This window comes from Pongo abelii, chromosome 4 (assembly GCF_028885655.2).
Source record: "Pongo abelii isolate AG06213 chromosome 4, NHGRI_mPonAbe1-v2.0_pri, whole genome shotgun sequence".
NCBI classification, from domain to species: Eukaryota; Metazoa; Chordata; class Mammalia; order Primates; family Hominidae; genus Pongo; species Pongo abelii.
In genome coordinates this window covers 187,921,175-187,946,473 of record NC_071989.2, presented here as the reverse complement: position 1 = coordinate 187,946,473, position 25,299 = coordinate 187,921,175, and the positions used below count along the sequence as shown (strand labels likewise).

General features: G+C 53.9%; 1 protein-coding gene across 2 annotated transcripts in view; it reads left to right on the top strand.

The window, feature by feature from the left end:
• The window catches only part of ADAMTS2 (ADAM metallopeptidase with thrombospondin type 1 motif 2), a 237,810-nt gene that overhangs the window by 160,289 nt on the left and 52,222 nt on the right, over positions 1–25,299 (top strand). For both annotated transcript variants that reach the window (XM_009241356.4, XM_024246986.3), the window contains one exon: positions 6,050–6,133. In XM_009241356.4, the coding sequence (XP_009239631.4) occupies positions 6,050–6,133 (84 nt within the window). The remainder of the gene's footprint in view (positions 1–6,049; positions 6,134–25,299) is intronic.

Sequence of the window (25,299 nt, the reverse complement as noted above, 5' to 3'; positions counted from 1 at the left end):
TTGAGGGGCTGGACAGGGAGAGTGAGGATTCCAGGCCTGAACCAATGCACAGGCAGCAGGAGAGGGCAGCCGGCTCTGGGGAAGGCTGGCTGGGCTGTCAGGAGCAAGGGTGCCATGTGGGGAAGTATCTGAAGTGAAGCATGGAGAAGCCAGCCAGGGCCAGCGTGGAGAGGGCTCTGAATGCCAGGCGAGTGGTTGGGCCCTGCTTCTGAAGGCACTGGAGAGCCATTGAGGGTTTTAGACAGCGGAAGGGGAAGGTGAGATCTGCTCCGCGTGGTGATCGTAGTGAAGAATGATGTGTGCAGGTGGCGGGGGTGGTGGGGAGGACAGGAGGGGGGCCGTTGGGGAGCCCTACCACCTGTCTCCTGTCTGGGAGAGAAAGTGGGTGGGGCCAGGGGAGGAGGGGATGTGCGGGAGGCAGGCATGTGGAGGTCGCCTTCTGTCTTCAGTTGCTCTTTTTGCCACATCAGTCGACTCCCTGCTCTGCAGAAATGTTGCAGCTGTATCCTTACTGAGGACGCCGGTGTTTTGTCGGGAATTACACTGATTACTCCCAGTGGTTCCCATGCCTGCGGGGCCCTGCAGGCCTCTGGCCGGGGCTGGGCAGGAAATTGTGGCAATTTTGCAGCCTCCGGAAAAGCAGGTAGAGCCCTGGGATGGTAGAGGGGCAGGACGGGGCTCACTCCTCAGGCCCGTGGAGGACAAGGACGCCGTGGAGCGCCCCTGCCTCTCACATGCCCCACAAACCCTGCCTGCCCGCTCGCCGTGTCTATTCCTGATGTATCATGTTAACCTGCGGGGACTGAGAGGCCGGACAGCAGAAGGAGCCCGGCCCCAGACTGTGGGCTGGACTTTGCCACAGCACACGCAGGGGCAGGAGAACCACCCAGGCCAGCCGTCAGTGGTCTCTGGGCCACAGTGCCCCACGGGGTTCCTGACTGCTGGGAGGGGCTGCTGAGACCTGGCCTGGGAGGGGGCCGAGGTGAGGGCTCCGGAGCAGGATCCCAGGCCCAGCAGCCACCCAGAGGAGCCAGGAGGCCATCTCAAGCCCCACCACGGCCTTGCTCAGGCCTGCCTCCCAGAGAGTAGGCATGCCTGGGGCACTATGTGCTGTTCTGGTGTGGAAGGGAGGAAGGGATAGAGGTTTCCTGGGGAGAGGATCAGGGAGAGCGCACCACAGTTGAAGGCTACCAGGGAGGGCAGGCTGAGGGGGCCTTGGCTGCGGCCTGGCGTCCTTCTCCCTGGCTACCTGCTGGGAGCATTTGCAGGCATGCCCTCTCTAGCTCGTCAGCAGCCCAGGGAGCCCCAGTTCATCTCCGAACCATCTGAGGCTTCCAGAGGCCAGGGTCAGGGCACCCAGCGCAGGAGGTGGGAGCTGGCTGCTGGCGGATAGCCCACAGTGGAGCTCCCCAGCCAGGGGCCCACACCTAGCAGCCTGACACCCCGGGGCTCAGCTGCCTCGACCCCACCTCCAAGCAGAATATGAGGCTGATGGTCTATCCCAGGGAGTTCGATGCCCAGCGGCGGGGCTTTTGGAGTGGTTGGTCACCTCCTGTCCCAAATCAGGGAGCAGGATTAGATCTGCTCAATGTTCCATAAGGACACAAGATTTCTTCTTGAGATGAGAGCTTCCACTTTCGGCCCCAGGGGCAGGGCTGGGAGAGCGGGAAGATCTTGTGTCCTGAGGGGCAGGGCCTGGCCAGGAGCCAGGAGAGGGCCAGCCCCACATCTCCTCCCTCCGCCCTGTGGAACCCGCCAGAATGCCCTTCCAGAGCCCCAGCCTCCACTTGCTCATGCGGGGCAGATGACCCCCCATTCCAATCCACATCATCCCTCACATCCATCCCTTCTCTGCACTAATCCCCAAAGCTGAACCCCACATTCCCACATCTTGACCCCTTCCATCTACTTTCCTTAAGGCACCTGGAGTAAGCTTCTTAAATGCACCACCATCTTCCTTCCTCCATGTCCTCCCACTGCTCTTAGAGTGGATTTGGAATCCTTCTCCTGACTTCGTAGTCTGGCCTCAGTGCTCCCCTCCCACCTCCTCTGCTGGGGCATCCCTTCCGCATCCCCTCTGTGCTTGGAAGTTGCCTCGCTGCTTCCAACCCTGGGAGGTTTGCATGGGCTGCTTCCTCTGCCAGAAGCGCCATCCCGCTTTGCTGAGCTACCCTGTTCTGTTTCTCAGGTCTCATGACATGCCATGTCCTTCCAGGCCCCAGTGGGCAGATTCCCACTAATATGTCCTCTGGTTCCCTGCCTTTCCTTTGAGGCCTGTGATCCTGGAGCTGTTCTTGTGGCATCTGAGTGTCCGTCTCCGCTTCCTGGCAGGAGGGCTGGCTCTGTACTGGTTCTGATCCACTCAGAGCCACAATTCGTGGTGAGGCAGTGGCTCTGCTGGGTCTGCTGGGTGCCAGCCTCAGCCCAGTGGGGAAGGAGAGACCAGGCCAGGCTCGCCCAGGCCATTCTGGGTCCCAGGGTGTGGTGGGCTGCACGAGAGGCCAGGGTCGGTTTAGTTTGAGAAGTCCCATTGAGAGCCTGTGAGGGGCCCGTGGCTGTGCTGAGGGTCTGTGTGGGTGGTGAGGTCAACATTTACACACTTAGGCTCAAACATGGGGGAAAATGCAAATTTGTTTCATTCTTTTTTTTTTTTTGAGACAGAGTCTCGCTCTGTCACCCAGGCTGGAGTGCAATGATGCGATCTTGGCTCACTGCAACTTCCACCTCCTGGGTTCAAGTGATTCTCCTGCCTCAGCCTCCCGAGCAGCTGGGATTACAAGCACTCGCCACCATGCCCGGCTAATTTTGTATTTTTAGTAGAGAGAGGGTTTCACCATGTTGGCCAGGCTGGTCTTGAATTTCTGACTTCAAGTGATCCACTGCCTCGGCCTCCCAAAGTGCTGGGATTGCAGGTGTGAGCCACCGCACCTGGCTGGGGCTTTCTTTCGTTCCTATATCTGGTGCTGCCCTCATCTCGGGCACTCAGCCCCAGGATAGAAGGAAGGCTGCAGTCTGGCCTGCAGGAGGTGGCTCCGTCTCTTCCCCATAAAGCCTTTGTCTCATTCCACTTGGGCTGGTATAACAAAATGCCATAGACCCAGGGGCTTAAATCACAGGAATTCATTCCCCACAGTTCTGGAGACTGGGAATTTCAAGATCATGTTGCCAGCTGGGTCATTCCGCAGTGAGGACTCTCTTCCTGGTTTGCAGACAGCCGCCTTCTTGCTGGGTCTTCCCATGGCAGAGAGAGAGGAGGCAGGCTCTCTGGTGTCTGTTCCTATAGGACACTAACCCTATCATGAGGGTCCCACCCCCATGAACTCATCTACCCCTAATTACCTCCCAAAAGCCCCATTTGCAGGCAGAGGACTGGTGGGGGGCAGTAGGGGCGAGTCCTCTCTGCAGTAGCCTTGCAAGCAGGCCTGCCCTCTTCTCTTGTAGGCCGGTGCCCCCTGGGCTTGCTCTGAAGCCTAGTGGTGCCCTCTAGAGCCAGGTAAACGTGCAAGCCAGTCTCCAGCTATCTTGCCCATGTGTCCCTGGGGTGCAGGGGACCCTGGCATCTGCTACGCACAGCTGGGAGCTGGGCCACCCTCTCAGGCCTGAGCAGGCTGGGCCAGCACTTGGGCCCTGGAAGCCACTCCTACTGCTAGGAACCTGTCCCCTCTCAGGTCCTAGGCAGCAGCCAGGATCAAGCTCTCTCACTTTTCCTTCCTTCTCAGATGTCAGGACTGTTGTGTATGACCTGTGAGGTTGGGGCTGGAGATGAGGAGAAGCCTGGCCCCTCATCCCTGGCCTTTCTCCTCTCTTCTATTCTGCTCCCTTCAGCTGCAGTGGGACCTTCCTTCGGTCAGACTCCATGAGCCAAGCTGGCCAAGCTTTGTCGTGATAGAGAAAGCAATACTGTGGACAATTAAAGAAACCCCTTCTCTCTTAAGAAAAACTGGCTTTTAAGGCTACTGTGCCAGCGTGGACTAAACAATCTAGTCTAACCCTCAAAGCTGGGCAAGGACTTCTGTGGTTTAGGGGTGCATACCCTACCCCCAGGACCTCACAGGGAGCTGCAGGGCACTATGGTTTACCAGCAATGAAAAACCGTTTCATTGTTTGCACACGCACCATTCCATTGCACCTGCATGGGGATTTCCTCCCCACAACAGCTTTGTGATGGGGGGACTGCGGTCCTCATTTTATAGAGGAAACGGAGGGCGACGGCCAAATGACAAGGCTTCCTGGGGACCTGGGTGCCCTCCTCAGAGTTCCACCTTGTCAGCCACAGGGGCGAGATGGGTCGTTGGGGGTCTAGAGGATAACCCTTAGCGCTACAGGGTTGCCGACCCACCCTCCCCAGACGCCCACAGCCCGGAGCCACGGTGACCAGCCACACTCCTGTGGGTCTGATGAGTTGTCCCTTGCCTATAGGAAAGAGAGGTGGGAGTTGTGGGGAGCCCGTTTACAATCAGACGTAGATTTGCTGGGCAGCAGTTGCCGGGAGGAGCTGCGTTTGGGCTGGATGGTACCCTCAGCAGGGTCCGCATGCTCATGAACTCTGCCCCATGATCGGTGCCATCTTTGTTCCCAGCACCGATGGCAGCGGGCCCCGGGATCCTTGTCTTGCACGCCCTGTGTGCCTGTCCACCCATCCATCATGATGTGATTCTCCTTGTGAACCCTCGGGTTTCCTGAGGTGCCTTCCCACTGTTTTGAGGTAGCAATTACAATTACTGTTGCTCAGATGCAGGCTCTACAGATTGGAGTGCAGGGAGTGTGTGCTGGCCTGACGTGGCGGCAGGCTCCGGGAAGTATGTCTTGGCCGTGTCTGGAGCCTGTCAGCAGCCCCTGGGCTCGGTCTGCACATGGGGAGGGGCGCATGGCCAGTCCCTGCTTCTCCACTTCCCGATGGTGCTAATGGCTTCAGCCTTTCAGCGGGTATCCCTGAGTACCTGCCAGGTGCTGCTCAGCCTGGCCCTGGGCGTGCAAGCAGGGAGGATGCAGGTAGCTGCCCAGCCCACAGAGGCACACAGAGGGCTCCAGGAATAACACAACTTGTGCTTGATGAGGGGCTGATCAGGCCTGCGGGGGGCCTTCCAGGGGGAAGTGACTGCTGAGCTGGCCTCGAAGAGTAGGGTTTGGTCAACCAACAAAGGAGGTGACAGGGAGGGGGCTGCGCTAGGAAGGGTCCTGGGTGTGTGCCGTGGGAAGCTGGAGGGTGGGGGCTCAGTGCAAAGGAAGCCCCTAACAGCCTCGAGCCCGGGATAACCTGACCTATGTTTCTGGAGGGACTTGCTGGCTGTGTTCTGTAGAAGGGGAGCTCACCCCCCTGTTTTTGTGCCACGGGTCCCTTTGACATCTGCTGAAGCCCATTGGCACCTGCTCAGAATAATGGTTTTAAATGTGAAGAATGAAACACATGTAAGAATACAATTGTGATAAATACAGAGACAGCGATTGCAGGTGCTCCAGCCATCAAAACAGAACAGGGAGAGCACGTTGGGGATGCAGTAATATGAGCTTTTTATTAACACGTTAAAACATTATACCTGGTGGTGGGCCTAGAACCGCCATTTCCAAGTAGCAATGCACGTAGGTAACCCCCACACCCACCAGCTACAGCTTGGAGTGACTTCTGTCAGGGCCAGTCCCAGCCCTGCCTGTGCCGCGGGGGTCCATCACCCACGTTCACTGTTGAAGGGAAGGTCATGTTTCAGCTGGAGGCTACAGCAAGTGTAGGGCTGCTTTCCCTGCCCATGTTCCATGTTCAGGCCCCAGGTGAGGAATCCCTGGGCTGGTGGGTGGGGTTGCTCAGGAAGGGGCTACAGTGATCCCAGCAGGCAGTGGTGGCAGCCTGGAGAGGCAGACGGCAGGGGACAATGAGGGAGGGGTCACAAGGTGGCTCCTAGTTGACGGTGACGCCTGGGTGGAAAGCATGGGAAGAGGAAGGAGCAGGTGGGGGTCCCATGCCTGGGAGCCAGTTGGGGGGTCATCCCATTGGCAGAGCCAGAGCCAGTCCTAGGGCCTGTGGTTCCCGCTGATGGCTCCCTGTTTCTTTCAGGTCAATGAAATCTACCATGACGAGTCCTTGGGTGCCCACATCAACGTGGTCCTGGTGCGGATCATCCTCCTGAGCTATGGAAAGGTGAGTGCACTGTGGCCAGCCAGGCCTGCCTCCACCCACTTGGAGTGAGGGGCCTGGGAGTGAGGCATGGGCCTCCTTGGAGAGTGTTTGCATTTGCCAGAACCACCCTGCCTCTCTCCCTGGCTCCCCTGAGGTTCCTGTAAGAAATAAGATCCCTGCTCCCTTTCACCCCTTGTTTTCAAATGTGGCCATTATTATTGTTCACTGAAAAGAGTCTGTTACTCCCAGATCCCAAGAGGAAGAGACATACCAGGCCACGGGGGCCACACAGGGAGGCACCAGGGTTGGTCAGGAGGCAGAGGGAGTTGGGTAAACAGCAGCCTGAGTCCGTCTTGTTTCTGCAGGAAGGACTGACGGGAACAGGGTGAGCTGGCTTAAGGTTGGCCAGTTTGAATAATTCCAGTGGGCTCTGGGGAGTGGAGCGGTCCTGAGTGAGTTTTCTGGCACCTGAGTTTTCTGGGTAATGAGGGCAGGTGGATAGCGGCTCAGAGTGTGAAGTCTGATAAAGGAGGGGCTGGGGACATGGGCGCTGGATTGGTTGGTTTGTATCTGAAAAATGTGCTCATGGATGAGGTGTTTCCTGTCTCTAAACATTGGTTACCACTCAGCGGGGCAGTCCCTCCAGAGTCAGCAAGGCTCGGATGTCAAAGTGTCAGAAATACGTGGTTAACACGACCCTCCCTTGGACTTCTGCCCCCGTATTAAATCTGTGGCCTCCTCTTCTCTGGCCTCAGCTGCTGTCCCAGCTGGTCCCTCTTGCCCATCCCACTTGGTCTTGCAGCCAAACCTGGGACGCCCTTTCCTGGCGGTGCACATGGGTGTGTAGCCGCCAGCGACAGTGACCTGGGATGGAAACACGGGGTGCTGTGCAGACAGCGATAGAGGAAGAGAGGAGCCCCATGGTACAGCCAGTGTAGACTGCAAAGTGCCTGTACCAGCCGTGTGGGAAGCACTTTGTACGGATGAATGCCCTTAATCTACAGGGCAGATGGAGGGGTGCACGCTGTGACTCTGCCCATTTCACAGATAAGAACACCGAGGCTTAATGTGACTTAGTGGCATGCCCAGGTAAGCAGCCAGGGCCATCCAGTGCCTGAGGAGTCAGGCTTCTCACCCAGACAGCTGAATTCGAGCCCAGGTAAGCAGCCAGGGCCATCCAGTGCCTGAGGAGTCAGGCTTCTCACCCAGACAGCTGAATTCCAGCCTGTGGTCTGACTGTGCATAGAAAATCAAATCATAATAGGATCAAACACATCAGATAATTATATAAAGGTTGAACTCTGTTCAAAGAGAGTCTCAGTCTCAAAAAATAAAGTCAAACTGCATACAACTTATAAGGCACACAATGTAAAAATGACGACGAAGGACTCCGGTGGCAGAAGGGATCCCAGGAATACTAAGTAGATTTGGGACCACTTCCCTACACCCACCAAGCACCTCATTCCACAGTGACCTAAGGCACCCACAGGGCGGATGCCAGTTGTAGGCCTTCATGCACCCCAAGAGAACACAAAACATCCCAAAGCAAATCCTTGGAACAAAGGGGAAATTGGCAAAAACCTAACTATGAGAGTCTCTAATACCTTTTTCAAAGCCTTTCACAGATTAGATGCTAATAAGGCATAGAATTTTTGAATGACACAATGAGTAAAGTTAAATTAGTAGTTATGTCACTGTTTCCCTTGCCCTACAGAAAAAAAGGAAAGATGAACCTTCTTTTCAAGGAATCACAGAACACTTAAAAATTACAGAAGTATTTTGGGTCATAAAGAAAATGTTGTGAATTTTATGCAGCGAAAACGATTTTGTCCATGTTCGCTGATGAAATGCCTAAAACTAGGGGTGGGGGCAGCAGAATTTATAAACCTAAAAAAATCCAATTCATTTGAAAACTTTAAAAAAAACCTACTAGGGGCCAGGCACTGTCGCTCACACCTGTAATCCTAGCACTTTGGGAGGCCAAGGCGGGTAGATCACTTGAGGTCAGGAGTTTGAGACCAGCCTAGCTAACGTGGTAAAACCCTGTCTCTACCAAAAATATACAAAAATTAGCCGGGTGTGGTGGCATGTGCCTGTAGTCCCAACTACTTGGGAGGCTGAGGTGGGCGAATTGCTTGAACCCGGGAGGCAGAGGTTGCAGTAAGCTGAGATCACACCACTGCACTCCAGCCTGGGTAACAGAGCAAGGAAAGAGAATATTAGGACTGCAGTACAGACTATTTGGAACACTAATAAAAACAAGAGCACTACTGTCAAATCTTTTGGAATGTGGTTAAAGCTGTATTCAGAGGCAAATTCACAGATGTTTTCCAAAAGCTTCTTCCTTGGGTGATATGTTCGACACACATATCACATGTCCTGCCTTCAACTCAATACATTTGAATGAATTTCAACAGCAACAAAACCAAAAACCTAAGGAAAGCAAAAATAAGGAAATAGTTCAGAAAAAGCAGAAATCAATAAATTAGAAAACGGAAGAAACACATAGAATCAATGAAGAAGAGAGCTTTGGAAAAAGCAACCCTCTGACCTATTTAATCTACAAAAAAAGAGAAGAAACAAACTAAAAGATCGGAAAGAGTATAAAGAGTATATGTAATATGACTACAACAAGATGCTTCTCCTGGCAGAAAGGAAAGCATGCAGGGCCATCTGCCCACTAGGAAGCTGTTGGGAGGCTCTCTGCAGCTGGCCACTTTGGAGGTCCAGGGATGATCAGTGGAGGAGGGATGTGCAGGGCCTCCTCTGCCAGTGAATGCTGGCTAGGAGGGCAGAGAGAGGCTTGCTGACCCTCTATCCCAGGTTTGTGGCAGTGGGCTTTGGACCACACAGATGCAGGGCCTGGGGGTGGGCCCCAGCCCAGCAATCCGGTTCCAGCTCTCCATTCACAGGCGGGGGGTGGTCTTTGGACTATCCCATGTGGCTCTCTTCCTGCCTCCAGTGGAGTTCCCTGTTTCAGCCTTCCCCAAGCCGGGTCTTTCCAGCCTGTCCCTTCCTGGCCAGGATCCTCTGGTGTTTTAGGAATTCTCAAGCCTTTGGCATGAGAGATGGACAGAGTTATATCCTCTTTTGGAAGTTTCCAAAAATGAGAAACTCCTGGTCCTGGGGCTAGAAAGGGGAGGAAAGATTATCCCATTGATTGGTCTGGGTGCCAGGTGGCAGCTTGCATTTTCCCCCCAGGTCGCTCCTATATTGTTTAAAAAGAAAAATTTTGTAATTGAGTAGGGTTAATTGTTTACCAATGCTGGCAAAGCTTTGGATCTTATTTGGCCTGAAAAGTGTCTGCTCTTTCCCAGTCTTGAGTACTTAATGGAATAAAGCCTCCTTTATTAACTACTCCTTAGCAGGCTCTATGCTAAACTGTCCAGGCCCTAAGCCTTTTCTTTTTCTTTTTCTTTTTTTTGTTTTTACTTAACTGCCTCAGGTAGGTAGAAGGAGTATGTGACCACAGTCAGAACATTTGCAGAAAAGAGTCAAACCCTGAAGGTGAGAATGTGAGGATCTCTACGTCAGGGACATGGAGATCCTAGGGAAACTGAGGATTTCCAGGGATGTGAATATTTCAAAGCTGACTCCAAGAAATGGAGAATATGCCGTAAGTCCCATAACCATGGAGGGAACTCAAGTTCTTCATCTTTTCCAAAGTTTTGCCAGTGCATTCATACTCATTTGCAAGCACTTATCAGGCAAGACTAATACAATGGCCCTGTAAACTCATGTATTCTGAAATCTACCCAATGTATCTTTCCTAGTCAATGGGACCCTTATACCCAAAGATGCCAAAGGTAGCCCGTCAGGACAAAGTACAGACCTGTCTCACTTCTAAAAATGGAAGTAAAAATCCCAAGGTATTAAGAGTTTAATCGAATAATGTATAAAGAGAAACTTCCACCGTGATCATCTAGGGCTTATCCTAGGAATGTGGAGATTGTTTAATATCAGGAAATCTATTCATACAGTTCATCACATCAGTTTCCAAATGACAAAACTCATCCTCTAACAAATACTGTTTGAAGGGCTTCTGTGTGGGAAGTGCTGTGCTGGGAATATTCACTGGCATGGTCCCTGTCCTCAGGGGACCGCTTCCAGAAGGCAGATCTAGACAAGGAAACAATTGCACCAGGGCTCAGGGCTGGATGGAGGAGACGCGGGGCAGGCAGTCTTTCCTTACAAGGTCAGGAAAAGCAACGGGAGGAAGTGACCGTTCCACCCATACCTGAAGATGGTCCAGTGAAGTCACCAGCATAGACATGCTCTGAGTTCACAGGCTGGGAGGGGAGAGAGGGCAGCTGAACCCAGAGGGAAGAGCACAGGGACAGGAACAGCAGACCCAATGCCAAAGACGCCGGAAGGAGCAGATCGCAAGGAGCAGAGCAGATCTGCGTCTCCCGCCAAGGGGTTTGGCTTGCCCATGAGGGCAGCTTTAAGCAGAGTGACATGATCCCATGTGCATTTCTAAGGAGATCGCTGGCTCCTGTGTGTAGAAGGGGCAGGTGGGGGCAGTGGCTTAGGAGACAGTCACTGCCATCAAATGGGGGATGCTGGCAGCTGGACTGGGACCATGCCTAGGTCCAGGGATACAGACAGGAGGACAGAGGAGGCCACTTCGAGAGGATGTGGCACCAGGTGGGTGAAGGCGGAGAGACGCTCAGCCGGGTAGATGATGGTGTCAACCCTTGAGATTGGGGAGCATAGGAGGGAAGCTGAAGAGGTCAGCTGAGATGTGCAGTTAGAGGTACCTGGTGCCATCCCAGCGAAGGAGGCCAAGAAGAGGTGGATGTGGGTCTGGAGCCCTGCGGGGTCTGGAGCTGGGGGTAGCAGAAGCAACTGCAGGCATGAGGAGCTAGCTGCCTGGGGGGAGCCTGGGAGAGAGGCCCCCGAGCTGCAGTGTTCAAGGCTCCGGCAGGGCAAGGGCGTGACGGCCCCGTAGCCCCTCCCAGGGCACTCCTCCTTTTCCAAATCCCCAGAAAACTAGTAACAGAGGGCAACAGGACAACCAAGATTGTATTTAAAGGTGGAAAAAGAAGCACATTTCCCTAAAAGTGTTCTGCACAGCGAATTCTTAGGATATGAGTAGATGTTACAGAGGACTATAGAGAGGTCCCAAGGTCAAAGAAGTCTGGAAAATGCTGGTCAAACAAAGGAAAATGGGCATTCCTGGGGGTGAAATTTCCCGGAGACTTTCCTGTGGAGCTGTGCATGGTGCACCTCCGAGAGTCAGAGCAGTACAGGTGGTCTCTGAAAACTTTCTCCACGGAAGCTTCTTGCTCACCAAATCCACAGCCTGCTGAACCTGCTCTGGGGAGCACTGCCCTGGAGATAGTCTTGGAAACAAACAAACAAAAAAGACCCATAAACTAGTTACTGTGGTTCTGAAAATCCTAGATACTTGTATGAGACATGAAACTAGTATTGGAAAAGAGCAGAGACAAATTCTCATTGTTTGCTGTTAATCATGTGTCAGGAAAACCTAAAAGAATCCATGGTACAACTTGTAGAGTTAGGAGAGGAGTCTGGTGATGTGGCCAAATATCAGACCATTGTTTAAAAAATCAGTAGCTTCTGTGTGAACCAAAAACAACAGTCTTGGTAGTGGGGAAAACAGGGAGAGAAAATTTCCATTATGGTTGTAACCAAAAATGTAGAATACCTGGAATAGTCCTGACAAGACAAAGGACCCATTGGAAGGAAATTGGACCTGATTAATGGTAAGAAGAAAGTGATCACAAATGAAGACACAAATGCTGTCCTCATGGGAAGCTGGGTATAATCGAGAGGTTGGCCTTTCCCAGATTCATAGTTGGCAATGTTGTGAAGTGATTCTAAGCACCATCTAGGAATACGAACGGTCAAGAATGGCTGAGACAGCTGTGGAACCCAAGCAAGTAAGAGACTTCCTCCAAACATCTTGTAAAGTGAAGATAATTAAAATAGTGCCATATGTGTATAAACTTTCATAGACAGTTCAGTTGAATAAAATAGTTGAAAATACCCCTCTTACAAATAACCTACTGTGATAAACACAGAATGCTTATTGTGTTATAAATAAATATATAACATAAATTTAATAAATAGGAAATTAAATTATCATATGACAAATATAAGCCAATACAACATTCAACTATTTAAATCACACAAATCAAGAAGAAAATATTGGTTATCAAGAGCTTTCTAAGCATAAATCCAATTGAAGGAATTGTAAAGGGGAATATAGTTATATTTGGATAAGTATAATACAAAACTTCTGTCAAAAAACACAATGAAAAGGCAAATGACAAGCAGGAAAAACATTTGCAATGTGACAAATATATCTTAATATATAAAGACCTCCTCTAAATCATAAGGAAACAAAATTGGCAACGGAAGGAAACAAAGAAAAAAATCCAAGTGGCTAAGAGAAAACCCATATGGAAAAATATCTAACTCTACTGTTAAAGAAATAAATAATACACCATTTATAAAGCATCAACCCTGTTAAGATGAAGAGGGATTTATGGCTGGGTGAATGAAGCAGGCACACTTTCAGTATGAGTACAAGATATTCCAAGGAAATGTAGCAATATTTATCACTGCCCTTAAAAATGTTCTTTTTTTCTTTTTGTTTTTTTTTTTGAGATGGAGTCTTGCTCTGTTGCCCAGGCTGGAGTGCAGTGGCGCGACCTCAGCTCACTGCAACCTCTGCCACCTGGGTTCAAGTGATCCTCCTGCCTCAGCCTCCCAAGTAGCTGGGATTACAGGTGCCCGCCACCACACCCAGCTAATTTTTTGTATTTTTAGTAGAGACGGGGTTTCACCAGGTCGGCCAGGCTGGTCTTGAACTCCTGACCTCAGGTGATCCGCCTCGGCCTCCCAAAGTGCTGGGATTACGGGGCGCGAGCCACTGCGTTCGGCCTTTAAAATGTTCTTGATGTTTGCCCCCAGACATTGATTTCTGTGACCCCAGACATTCATTCCTACAACTCTGTTCCAAAGCAGTGATCCCAGCTGTGGGCCAAGTTTTAGGAATAAGACAAGGGTCGTGGCATTATCTCTCATGTAAACAGCAGCAAACAACCTATATTGTCCCATAATAGTGGTCTAGTTAAGTAATGATAAACCTATGTGGTAGAATATTAGGCTGCCACAAAATTGCATTCTCGAAACATGTTTAATGGCATTGGGAAATGGTTACAGTCTAAAGCTGTTTGTTGTTTGAAAAGCAGGATCTCAGTTTTCCGTATGATCTCAATTTGGTGTACAAATATATTTACCGACAAGACTGGAAGGAACACATCAAATGTGAACAGGATTTCTTTGTGGGCAGTAGGCTAATTAATTTTCATTTTCTTCTTTGTACTTTACTGAATTTTTTAAATTCAATATGATGAGCATGGTTTTTATTATTATTATTATTATAAGAGATGGGGTCTAGCTCTGTTGCCCAGGCTAGAGTGGAGTGGTGTAATCATAACTCACCGCAGCCTCTGTCTCTTGGATTCAAGGGATCCTCTCATCTCGGCCTCCCAAGTAGCTTGGACTACAGGCACCCACCACCACACTCGACTAATTTTTTTTTTTCTTTTTTTTTTGTAGAGACAGGGTCTCACTCTGTTGCCCAGGCTGGTCTTGAACTCCCAGCCTCAAATGATTCTCCTGCCTCTGCCTCCCATAGCACTGGGATTACAGGTGTGAGCAGCTGAGCCTGGACCAGCATGTTTCTTTTATAAACAAAACAGTGCATTTTAAATTTATGAAATTTAAATTTTTAAAATGATTTTTTAAAAATCATTTAAAAATGGTAGGATCCAAATGATGCCGTTTGACTGAATTCAGCACTCTGGAGAAAGGTCTCCGGTGGCATGCCACAGGGCTCTGTCACGCTCAGTCCTTTATTTCTGATTTCAATGAAGACATCAAAGAGAATTCATGCTTTCCCTTGGCACCTCATCTCTGCAGTGGGCTGGGGAGGAGTAATGAGGTTTCCGTGTTCTACCCTATGCGCACTATCTCACGTTTCCTGTGGCTGGGGCAGGGGGTCCACCTGCAGCAGGTCCACCTGAAGGAAAGGGGAAATCTTGGAGTGAGGATGCAGACTGCCATAGGTACGTGGTCTCCCCTGCATGAGAAGCCCACACCCCTGGGTTAGCAGGCACCACCCTCCTGGCCAGGGCCTCCTTGGCCTCTGCCCCTCACGCGCCTGCAGAGGTTCTGCTTCCCTGGGGCCGTGGTGGGGCCCCGCTTCCCCTGCTGGCAGAGTCGGGAATGGGGCATTGGGCAGCAGCCTGCTCTTCCCAGGGACAACATGGGGACATGTGCAGGCCTTGCGGGTGCTGAGACCCACAGCCAGCAAAGCAGGGCAGCCCAAGCCCATGGTGGGCACCAGGCAACTTCTGCTACACCAGGTACAAAGAGAACAGAGAGGACATAGGTGAACTGAGGCTGGCCTTGCTTCCGCCTCCTGCTGGGAAGGGGCTTGAGAACTGATGGTGGTGAGGGATTGGAAGACAGAACCGGAAGCTGGACGCATGCTTCCAGAGCTAACTCCAGATGAAGCCAGCTTACCCCCGGCCCCGAGGGCTCAGTGGACCAGCAGCTGAGGAGGCAGGGGAGAGGCAGTGCTGGGTTGTGAGGGGTGTGGGACCCAGGCCGCCCCAGTGCCTGTCCCCAGGCCCCTCAGCCTAGCTTGGAGGACAACACACAGCCGGTCCCTCTGTCAGACCCCGGGAATTCAGGGATGACTGGCCTCCTGGAATGTTCTGGAACATTCCAGCATTCTGGGCCTTTTTTCCTGCTCCTAACTCATGCCTGCCCAGAGTGGGGCTCAGCAAAGCTCACCCCATACTCTGCCCACCTTTTTCTGCCTGGCCCTACCCCACCTGCCTCCTAGAAGCCTCCCAGATCAAGCCCAGGAGGCAGTGATGGGGGTAGGCGACGCCAGCGCCTATGGGGTCCGCTATGTCCCGGGGATCTCCTGAGTTGATCAGCTGAGTGTGGACTGCCAGAACAGCCAGGGCCTGCCCGCTGCTGTGCCCTCCTCTGGGGGGTTCTGGGCTGTGAGAGGGAAAGTGAGCCGAGGCTATGAATCCTCATTGCTTTAGGTTGGACCCACTGCAAAAGTGCAGGAAATAGCAGAGCAGAGGAGGTGGCACTGCTAGGGGCTGGGCTGAAGGCTTGGGGTAGAGGGCACAGCAGCTAGGAAAATGGGTGCTGGTCATGGGCCCTGGCTGACTTAGCGAATGTGCTGTGGGCCACAGGGCTTGGGAGCAGCGTCTGTGGGACCGGAGGAGCCATCTGCCATCCCCAGGTGGCCAGGGGAGAGGCCATCCTGGGAAGCAGCAGTACACAGTGCACCTCAATGCCAAAGACCTGGCTGTTTTCTTTTTCCTATTTCAAATCCATCACAGACCAATACTTCCGTACCATACATTATAAATGAATTATTGGGAAAAGCAAATGTGACGAAAACCAAGGTATCCAGAAACTCTAGCTCTGGATTTTTATTATTAAATTCTGTGGACATAAACTCAACCCATCCAATTGCTATAAAAGTTTCTAGTTTCTGTACTTATGTCACTGTAGACTGGAACAGTTTGTGTCCACCAGGCAGAGACTTCACTTTGCATAGCACCGGGGGAGGCCCTGTTTTCAGGTCTCTGAGGTGTGTGACGGATACGGGAGGAGATGTATCCTTGTGCCCCCAAAGCATCCGGCAAGCCCAGAGCCTCTGGCTTCTCGAGCAGCTGCTGTTTAATCCCAGGGAGGTGCATGAACGAGGAGGGGAGGGGAGCCCTGTGTCCAGGCAGTAGAGCAGCAGACAAGACAGCGACAGAGTGGTGAGCACCAGCAAGGAATACAGCAGGGTGGCAGGCAATAGGGGACCATGGATGGAGCAGCCAGGATGGGGACTTCCCAGCCAAGATCTGGGGGCAAAAGGCCCAGCTCCTGCGTCCAAGGGAACAGGCCCTGCTTGCTCACAGAGAAGCACAGCCAGGGCTTCTTGATTGGGCTCTGGGGACAAAGTTTGGCGCATGGTGAGGATGAATTCTGATAAGCTGCTCTTCAAGGAACCACAGGCTTCCCATCAAGGAATGAGGCCCCCGTCTCTGGAAGAATTTTAGCATGGCAAAACCAAGGCGATGGCAGTCAGGAGGGGGCTGAGCTCTCCCCCCAACGGTGGGGACAGACTCTGGGGGCTGTGAGACCGTGACCCAGACTTGGGCAGAAAGTGGCCCAGGTATTCGGTTCCTGTTATTCATCCCAAATTGTGACAGAAATAGACCAGCTCCCCACCTGCCACTCCCCCATTGCTTGTCCCCCAGGCCTCACCAGGCTCCAGTGGGGATAAAATTGGTAGCACTTGTTTGAGTGACATGTTGTTTGTCTTCCAGCTTATGAGAAGCCTCTGAGTTATCTCAAGTTTTTCCTAAAACAACATTTTTCTCCATTTCTTAAAAAAAAGCAGAAGAAAAGAGATGATCTTATTTTATACAATATACCACCAGCCAGGGAGCAGAGCATCGGCAACACTTGAGGTTGCATAGCAACTGGCTTTTCAATTGATTTTTTGAGAAGGTACCAAAGCTACTCAACTGTTCTCATTTTAAATATTTCCTAGGATGATGAAAATCAAAGCAAATGGAAATCAGAGACTTGGGGACCATCAGAGAAGGACATAAAGTGTCTTATAAAAAACCAGGTCAAGACAAAGTGTGGAATGCTTGCTGGAATTTTTCAGCATTGGAGGTGAAAGGTCTGAGAAATTCTGCATGTGAGTCTCTTAGTGGAAAGCACGAGAAGAGAGGTGCTGGGGGCGGGGGCTTGGTGTGCCCACCCACCCACCTGTAGGGTAGAGGATTTAGAGTGGCCCAGCCACGGTGCAGGAAGGCCAGGAAGTGAAGGTCTGGGGAGGATATATCAAGGGCCGCAGGGATCTGGGACAGGGGGCGAGGTGGGAAGCATTCCCCATGCCTCACCCCAGGGACAGCCCCCTGTCCTCCTGAGCATCTGGGTCCCAACCCCCAACCTGATAGGGGTGCAAGGCATGATGGCCCACTCACGTCATCCTCCATCCACCTCCTGACCCAGACCTACCTGGGTCCAGAGAACTAGGAGGCACTACGGCTGGACACTGCCCTTGGGAGGTGCCTTAGTCTGTTTGGGCTGCAATAACAGAAATACCTTAGACTGAGTAATTTATAACCAATGGAATTGTGTTACTCACTGTTCTGGGGGCTGGGAAGTCCAAGAGCAGGACACTAGCAGAACTGATGTGTCGTAAGGACCCATTCCTCCTAGCGGGCACCTTCTAGCTGTGCCCTCACATGATGGAAGGGTGAACAGGCTCCCTCAGGCTTCTTTTGTAAGGGCGCTAATCTCGTTTATGGAGACTCCACCCTCATGACCTAATGACCTCTCAAAGGCCACACTTCCTAATACCATAACATTGGTTCTCAGCTTTCAACCTTTCAAATGTGGGGAACACAACATTCAGATTCTAGCAGGAGGCCCCTCTCCTGCCTCCCCACAGGCCTGCACTGGCTCATGCCTGGGAAGGTTCAAGTTGAGAATCTTGTTCTGGCAGCTTGGCTCTCTCTGGGAATAGCTTCCCAGGCTTTGAGGAAGATGGCTGGAAACAAAATGCTGGAACGATATGGGAGTTCTGGCAGAGAAATGAGGTGCACGCCTCCTGCCCCAGCTCTTGTGGTTCCCTGTCGTGATGAGATTTGATCTGTAAGCCCTGCCTGGAACAAGAGACCTCCAGCCTTGGGGGAGCCCACTTTGCACTCGGCTGGGGGGCACGGTAGAACATGTGCTCATGGAGCAGGGATGGTGGGACCCTGTCCCTGCCATTCATTCTGGCTTTGTCCATACTTGTGGGACCTTTGGTGAGCAATTTAACATCATGGAGCCTTAGTTTCCCCGAGAAGAGGAGGTCTGTGACCCCCCAGCACACAACAGGAATGACGACAATCATAAAGGCATTCGTGCAGGTGACTGTTTGTAGAGCTTCTGGGACAGGCACCATCTGAAGCCCTTTACGTGACTTTATGCCCTCACCCCCACAGCAACAATATGGAGTAGGCGCTGTGATCATCCCCATTTGACAGTGAGGACCCTGGCTCCAGGGGGTGAGCGGCCTGCCGGGGCCACACGCTGGTGGAGCCACTGCTCTGGGAGGAGAGGCTGGACTCTGTGATCCCGGCTGGTCAGGAGCACCAGCTTCAGGCTCCTTGTCCTGGTCCCCTGAGGGTCAGTTGCTCCCAACCAAGAGTGAATTTGCCACCCCTCCCCCCACCCGGGGGACATTTGGCAGTGTCTGGAGAGACTTTTGGTTGTCACGACTAGGGGGAGGGTTCCACTGGGTTCTGGCAAGGAGTGCCCAGGGGGTGCGCTCAACATCCTGCCATGAACAGGGTGCCCGCCTCACCCAGCAGGAATTACCTGGCCCCAAATGTCTGGAGTGCTGATGTTGAGAAATGTGGTCTGCTCACTGGAACCCAACCTCCCTGCTGTCCTATCCTGCACCTGTTTAGGAGGCTGGTCTCAGGCAGGAGGGCCCCTCTGGGATGGGGACGGTTGAGAAGCTTTGCTGAAGCCGCATCCCCTTGGGGCATGAGCCAGCCCCAGCGGGTAGGCCAGTCCCCAGGGACTGGTGTTATACTCCATCAGTATCAACAGCACGGCAGAGACAAGGACAAGGGACATTTGTGGGCGCTGACTGCACACTGCCTGAACTGTCATGGGCGGAAGTCCCCCAGCTCCAAGCTCGGAGCTGCAGTTGTGCCCATTTTGCAGGTGGGGACAAGTAAGGTAACTTGCCCAAGAACAGAGCAGATGAGATATTTAGTCCGGGCCTAGAGCTGCCCAGGTGACCTCACCTGCCACCTGCAGTGGCCTCGGTGAGCCTTGGTCGGGTAGCGGCCTGCGGGGCTGGCTGAGCGCGCCTTGCCCAGCAGGCAGAGCCTCCTGGCGGGGCGGGCGCGGTTCCAACGAGACGGCCTCCAGGCTGCTGATCCCCATCCCGGTTTCCTCCCACGTCTCTTGACTGAAGGAGGGAAGAGCATACATAATTCAGCTCATTCCAGAGCAAACAATGGAAATGTCGGAGAGCAACGATTGGAACACAACTTTTTGCTCAGGTCATAAATGATTTGCTCAGGGTGAGGCCCAGAGGCTGTCTTGGGGCCGCTGGGGCTCCGGGAGCCCGGGTGCGGCCGCGGAGTCTGGGCGCAGGGGGCGTCCCCGGCCCGGGCGGCCGTTCTCGCGGCAGCAGCGCCACCTGGTGGCCGCTCGGACCCGGCCCTTCCTTTGCCTTCGCCCCGCGCAGGGAGGGGGCGGCCACCCCGACCTCTTTCTAGCTGTGGGACTTGGGCGAGTCCCTTCAGCTGTCTGAGACGCAGTTTGTCATCCGGAAGGTAGGAAAATAAAGTTGAAGTGAGATGTCGTGTGCCAAGCCTGAGCCTAGCGGGGCGCTCCTTGCGGACAGTAACTTCTTACTGGGGTCAGCACCTGCCGGAGCAGCCCTTTTGGCCCCCTTCCCCAGGCCTCCTGAGAACGCCCCACAGCCGGGCCCTCCCTCCCTGCCCAGCCTGGCTCCTGAGGGTGCTTGTGTTCATTCCTTCATTCCGGTGTTCCCTCCTGATCACTGAGCGCCCAGCAGCCGGGGTCCTCTGGCCGCATCCGCTGCCTCATCCTGGCATGGAGAGCAGAAGCCGGGATTGCTCCGTAAAGGGAGGACCGGGGCTACTGAGGGCAGGCATGGGCCAGGGCTGCGGCACAGACGGGCCCAGCATCCACCCGGCCTTCAAGGAGCTTAGGCTTTAGTGACTCAGAGGCCAGCGACAGCAACAGGCACATCCCTAGTAGGTGCCCCATCTGGCAGGAGACCGACCGCACCCAGGAGAAGGGACCAAGCAGGCAGCTCAGAGCCAGGGTCACGCGGCCAGGATGGGGCCTGGGGCTTGGAGCTGGACACAGCCTATTTGCCCACCCAAGGCCCACAGGCCCCCCTAAGCTCCTGGCTGTTCCCTGAGGCCCGCGGGGTTACCCAGACCCCTGCAGGCTGGGCCTGAGGTTCAGGGTCCTGCAGTGTTTCCTCACCCTTGCCCTGGCCAAGACTCCTGACAGCCCTGGGGAGCGTTCAGCAAAGTGACCTTCTGACCCAAGGTGAGGGCCATCAAGCTCTTGCCTCCCTAAGGCCCTCAGATCTGCCCTCTGCACCTCATGGTGGGATCACTGGGCCTTTCAGGCATGTCCTCAGACCCTTTCCAGCCCAGGCCAGGGGAGCCAAGCAGGCTGAACCCAGAGGAAACACCATCCTTCTTGGGACCAGGCTCCCGGTGCTGCTCTGGGAGGGCCCCAGGGGCCTGGACGAGTGTCTGCCTCCTGCATCTGGGCAGCTCTGTGAACCAGCATAGCAAGGAGGGTCTCCATGTGGACACAGGTGGGCACTCATGGTGGCCAAGGAGGACCCTGCGCTCTGGAAGAGCCAGCCTGGGCCAGGGCCCCAGAGCACGCGGGCAGTGGGGCCCAGTTGGGAGCCCATGTCTGCAGCGGTCGATGTCACCTGCAAACTGGGGTGGCAGAGCCCTCCATGAGGGGTGACGACTGTCCTGGGGCCCCTGTGGAGGGTCCGATCAGCCTCCTAGGAAGCTCATCTGTTCCCGTGCTCTGAGCTAGGGTCAGCCCACTCAGGACTCCTCCTGCATCCTGGGCTGGGTGGGCCCCTGGACTTCATCCACAGCCCTACTGCAGGCTTCTCCCGCCTGGCTCTTCTGGGGCCCCTAGGCTGGAGCTGGGAGTTCTGGGAGCTGCTGCTGCTGTGGAGAGTCTGCCCTCACTCAGGAGGTGGACCCTGCAGCTACCATGCAGCCCCAGGGTCTCGAAATGTCCATCCCCGGTCATACAGCACCATCTACCGCGCCCTGCTCTGGAGGCTGGGTGCCCGCAGCTGCCCCCGGGAAAGGACTGGCTGCCCTGTAAAGTCCCTGGCTGGTCCTGCAGCCACCCCCTTGCAGAGCCCGGGGTGCTGCTCCCCAGGAACACCATGGCCCAAGGGGCTCACTCCTGGTCCCCCGCTCAGCACAGCTAGGAACAGGTGGAGTCACACAGACAGACTTTCCTAGAGGAACCGTGCAGAGCTGAGCAGGCAGCTGGAAGTCAGGTGCATTCAGGACTGGGAGGGACGCAGATAACCAGGATGAGCTGGTGAAAGAATCCTCAGTTGAAACAAACAGTGCAGCCTCCCTCACTTCTGGAGATCCATATATGAGAAATGTGTCTCGTTCTCCTCGCTCAGGGGAAGCGCAGTTCCCATGCTTGATACATAGCAAGGGCTCAGGATGGTGGGGGCTGGGGTGCCCCAGGCAGCAGGGACCCATCTGGCCTCTTGCATGCAGGCCAGGTGGCAGAGGAGCAAAGGAGTTCGCCTCCCAGCAGGTGGTCCCGCTGGAGCCCAAGTGACCCACAGGGGAGTTTGCTGCATGTCAGGACAGTATCCTTGGCTGGAGGTCTCAGCGGGGAGACCTGAGCTTGGCTCTTCCCTTGGGTTCTGACTGCCTCCAGTAGCAAAGGCCTTGCCCTGTCCACGGCCAGCCCAGACTTCCCTCCTGGGCCGCAGACCTGTCCAGCTGCCCCGATGTCTCTGCCTGGACATCAGTTTCTTTCTGTGAGCAGTCCTTAGAGGCATGCAGAACCCAAGGCTGCCTGTAGCTCTCATGGAGCGGGAGGAGTGGGTGGAGGAAAGGGGGCTCTGGGGTGCAAGAGCAGGAGTTTGCGGATGGTTGTTTTGGGTGCTGCTGCCAGGCAAACCTACTTCAGCCAGTTTTCAGTCCTTTCGAACCTGTGCTCCATGGGCCTAATGTGGGTCCCAGCTAAGGCTTGGGACTGATCACCCACAAGGGCTGCACCCCCAGAAGGGGGAGAGCTCCCAAAGCAAAACTGCCCAGCTCTTCCCAGTGAGTAAGCTGGCCAGGAAAGACATTGCCATGACCACGTTTCATGCACTGCGGACCCCATGCTCTTCCTCTGGAGCTTGCCGTCCCCTTCCTGCGCCTCCTCTTCTGCCTTGCTACCAATCCCCAAAGCCAGAGGCTGGTGCCGTCTCTGCCTCACTGTTCCCACCCTGCAGCCCCGATGCCTCTCAGCTCCTGCCACCAGGTCCTGACCCTCCTGACATAGCACCAGCCACACCTGCATGCATCTCAGTGCCACACTGTCCCCTTCTATTCCCACCTCCTTCCTCAGTGACCCAAAGGGCTTGTTTAAGAATGCACACAGACCTGGCTCTGGCCTCTGGGCACAAGGTCAATGTCTGGGCCTCATGGGTACCCCATAGCCCTTGAATGCTCCAGACCCAGCAAGGACAAGATCTCTGCCCCTGGGCTCCTCTGTGCCCATCAGAGATAGGCCGGGACCTTGGAGATGTTGGGACGTTGGCAGAGAGAGAGGAAGTACAAGCAGCTCCATGGCTTGTCAGTTAAGCTCCCAGTGGCAGGTTGAGTCCTGGGGTGCCCGGACACTGAGGTAACCCTCTCCTCTACTCCTTGGGGTACCCCCTGCTGGGACCCAGACTCCCAGGGTCTAGGACACTCTCATGTCTTCTGAAGTCCTGCCTCCCAGGGCTCCCCTGGCCCCAATGCAGCTTCCCCTCCCTGTGCCCGTGCACCCCAGCCCTCCCCTCTGTCCCCTCCTCAGGGAGTCTCCTCAGAACCCCAAAGCCAGAAGGGGGTCATAGACCCCTTTAGCTCTGGACCCTGCAGCACAACCTCCTTGGGGTTGGAGAACAAAAGTGGCAGGCTGCCTTCTTGGAATGGGCCAAGAACAAAGCGAGGCAAGAACAAAAACACAAATCAATATTTCAATAAATTGTCTTGCCGCAGCAGCAAGATCACTTCGGCTGCTAAGAGGGGCTGGGAACCCAGGCTGAACCACAGAAGCCAGCATCTGGGAGGAGAGAGGTGATCGGCCAGAGTGGATCCAGGCTGCATGATGTGGAGAAGGGGCTGCCCACTGCAGGGCTCTTATTTCAGGGTTCTGGAATAAAGTGGTGACGGGGAGGATGCGTTGTTTTGTCTGCATAGCTGATTTTATTTTGAGCCAGTGTTTACTGTTAGGTAGGTGTCTGTAAAATCCAGATTTCACGATTGACCTGAGAAATCTGATCCGGCAGCTCTGGGCCTCTGTTCCTGCTAGCACTGGGCGGATGTTGCTCCCTTCAGCTGTGCCTGGGCACCTGGGTTTGCCACAGTCCTCGCCACTCCTTATCACCTCCCCCCTCCCACTCTATTCTAATAGGGAAATATTCCTCTGTACCCTTTCTCCTTCAAAACTGGGAAAACGCAAGATGGACTTACTTTTTGTGCAACCAGCCTGCCTCATTGACTTGTCACCTGCCTTGCTCCTGTAGGCGCTTGGGTTTCTAGCATCCTCCCAGTACTCCCCACAAGCCCACACACTAGGATGGCGGACCTCCCTGCACACCTCCAGCCTGCCTCAGCCTGGCTGCTGCCCTCAGCTCTGTCCTACATGCTGGCCTCATTCCTGCCCCTGGTCCTGATATTGGGGCATGTCTTTCTGGCTGGACTCTTGACTCCTCCTCAAAGACTTGGCCAAGGCCCTTCTCCCACTGAAAAACATATAAACTGCCCCCAGAACATATCAGCTGCCCCCAGACCAGACGCCATCTTTCATGGGGCAGCGAGTGTCCTGACTGGGGTCCCTGTGGTTCCCCAAAGGAGCAAGCACGTGGCTCAGATTCTCTTCGCTGAAAGTGACAAGAACACAACTCAGAATTGGCTTTCACAAGGAGAGGAACTTCTTGAGGCATAAATGACACACGTCAGCAACAGGCAGCCTTCGCAATGGCCCCCAGTGACCCAGTCTCTTAGTGTCCGTGCCCTGCGGTAGGCGGGACTGAGATTCTATCAAAAGCAGACTGTGGCTTCTGTAGGGGAGGTGCATTCTCTTGTTGTCTCTTGGGTCCCTCGAGCGGGGGGCGGCAGGTGCCATGGGTGACGGCGCCAGGAGGGGCCCACACGGTATGGTGTGCAACAGCTCAGCCGGGGCCCGCCGTGATCACCTGAATGAGCCTGGGAGCTGACCCGCCTCCAGTACAGCCTTCAGATGAGACTGCAGCCCCAGTCTTAGCTCGACAGTGGTCTCATCCTCCTTTAATCCTTGGTGGGGGGTCTCCTGTAGTGCAGGGTGGCTCCAGCCGCTGCAGGCCCCCCACCTCACACCTTGCCCACTGCTTGGCCCACTTTGGTTGTGTGTTCACCCTGATCTCTTGTGGTGGCCAGGAAGGCATGGTGCTGGGATTGGCCAGGGCTGCCCACCCCTGAAGCCTGGGGTCTGACTCAGATTAAAGGAGGGGAAGTTTCACGAAAGGGAAACAAGGGCAGGCAGAAGTCACCACAGCCCACCAGGGCATCAGAAGGGACCGTCCCACTACATGGGGCTTAGGACCCTGAGGGCAGGTGAGTTCATCATGGGCAGGACTCCGTTGACACTGATGCTGGGAGACGTGCCCTGGAGGAAGCAAGGCCCCTTTCCCTGGAGCCCAGCAAGGCTGCTGAGCTGTGCTAGGTATCCTGGACGGAGACACTCACATTGCAGCAGGGGCCCTGCCACCTGCTAGGGTGCCTAGCAAAAGCGCTCATTAGTGACCTTTGTGCTGACCTTCTGATTTGGATTTGGGCTGGCAATTTTTTTAAAATTTATGTTAAAAAGTCACTCTTGATTGGTTTTTGATTTTGCTCTTACTGTTATTTTTAAATATAATAATTGTACATATTTCTGGGGTAGGGTGTGATATTTAGACACATGTATGCAATGTGTAATGATTACATCAGGGCAATTAGCATATCTGTCACCTCAAACAGTTATCATTTCTTTGTGTTGGGAACATTCAAAGTCCACTCTTCTAGCTATTTGAAAATGCACAATACATTCTTACGGATTCCAGGCGCTCTCCGGCACTGTAGGGCGCTAGCACTTATTCCCCCATCTCGCTGCACTTTGGATATGTTCACCAGCCTTTGGCAGACCCCAGCCCACTGCCCCCCAGCCTCTAGGAACTGCTCTCTATTTCTATGACATCAACTGTTCTAGCTTCCACATATGAGTGAGAGCGTGCAGTATTTGTCTTTCTGAGCCTGGCTTATTTCATTTAACATAAGGTCCCCCAG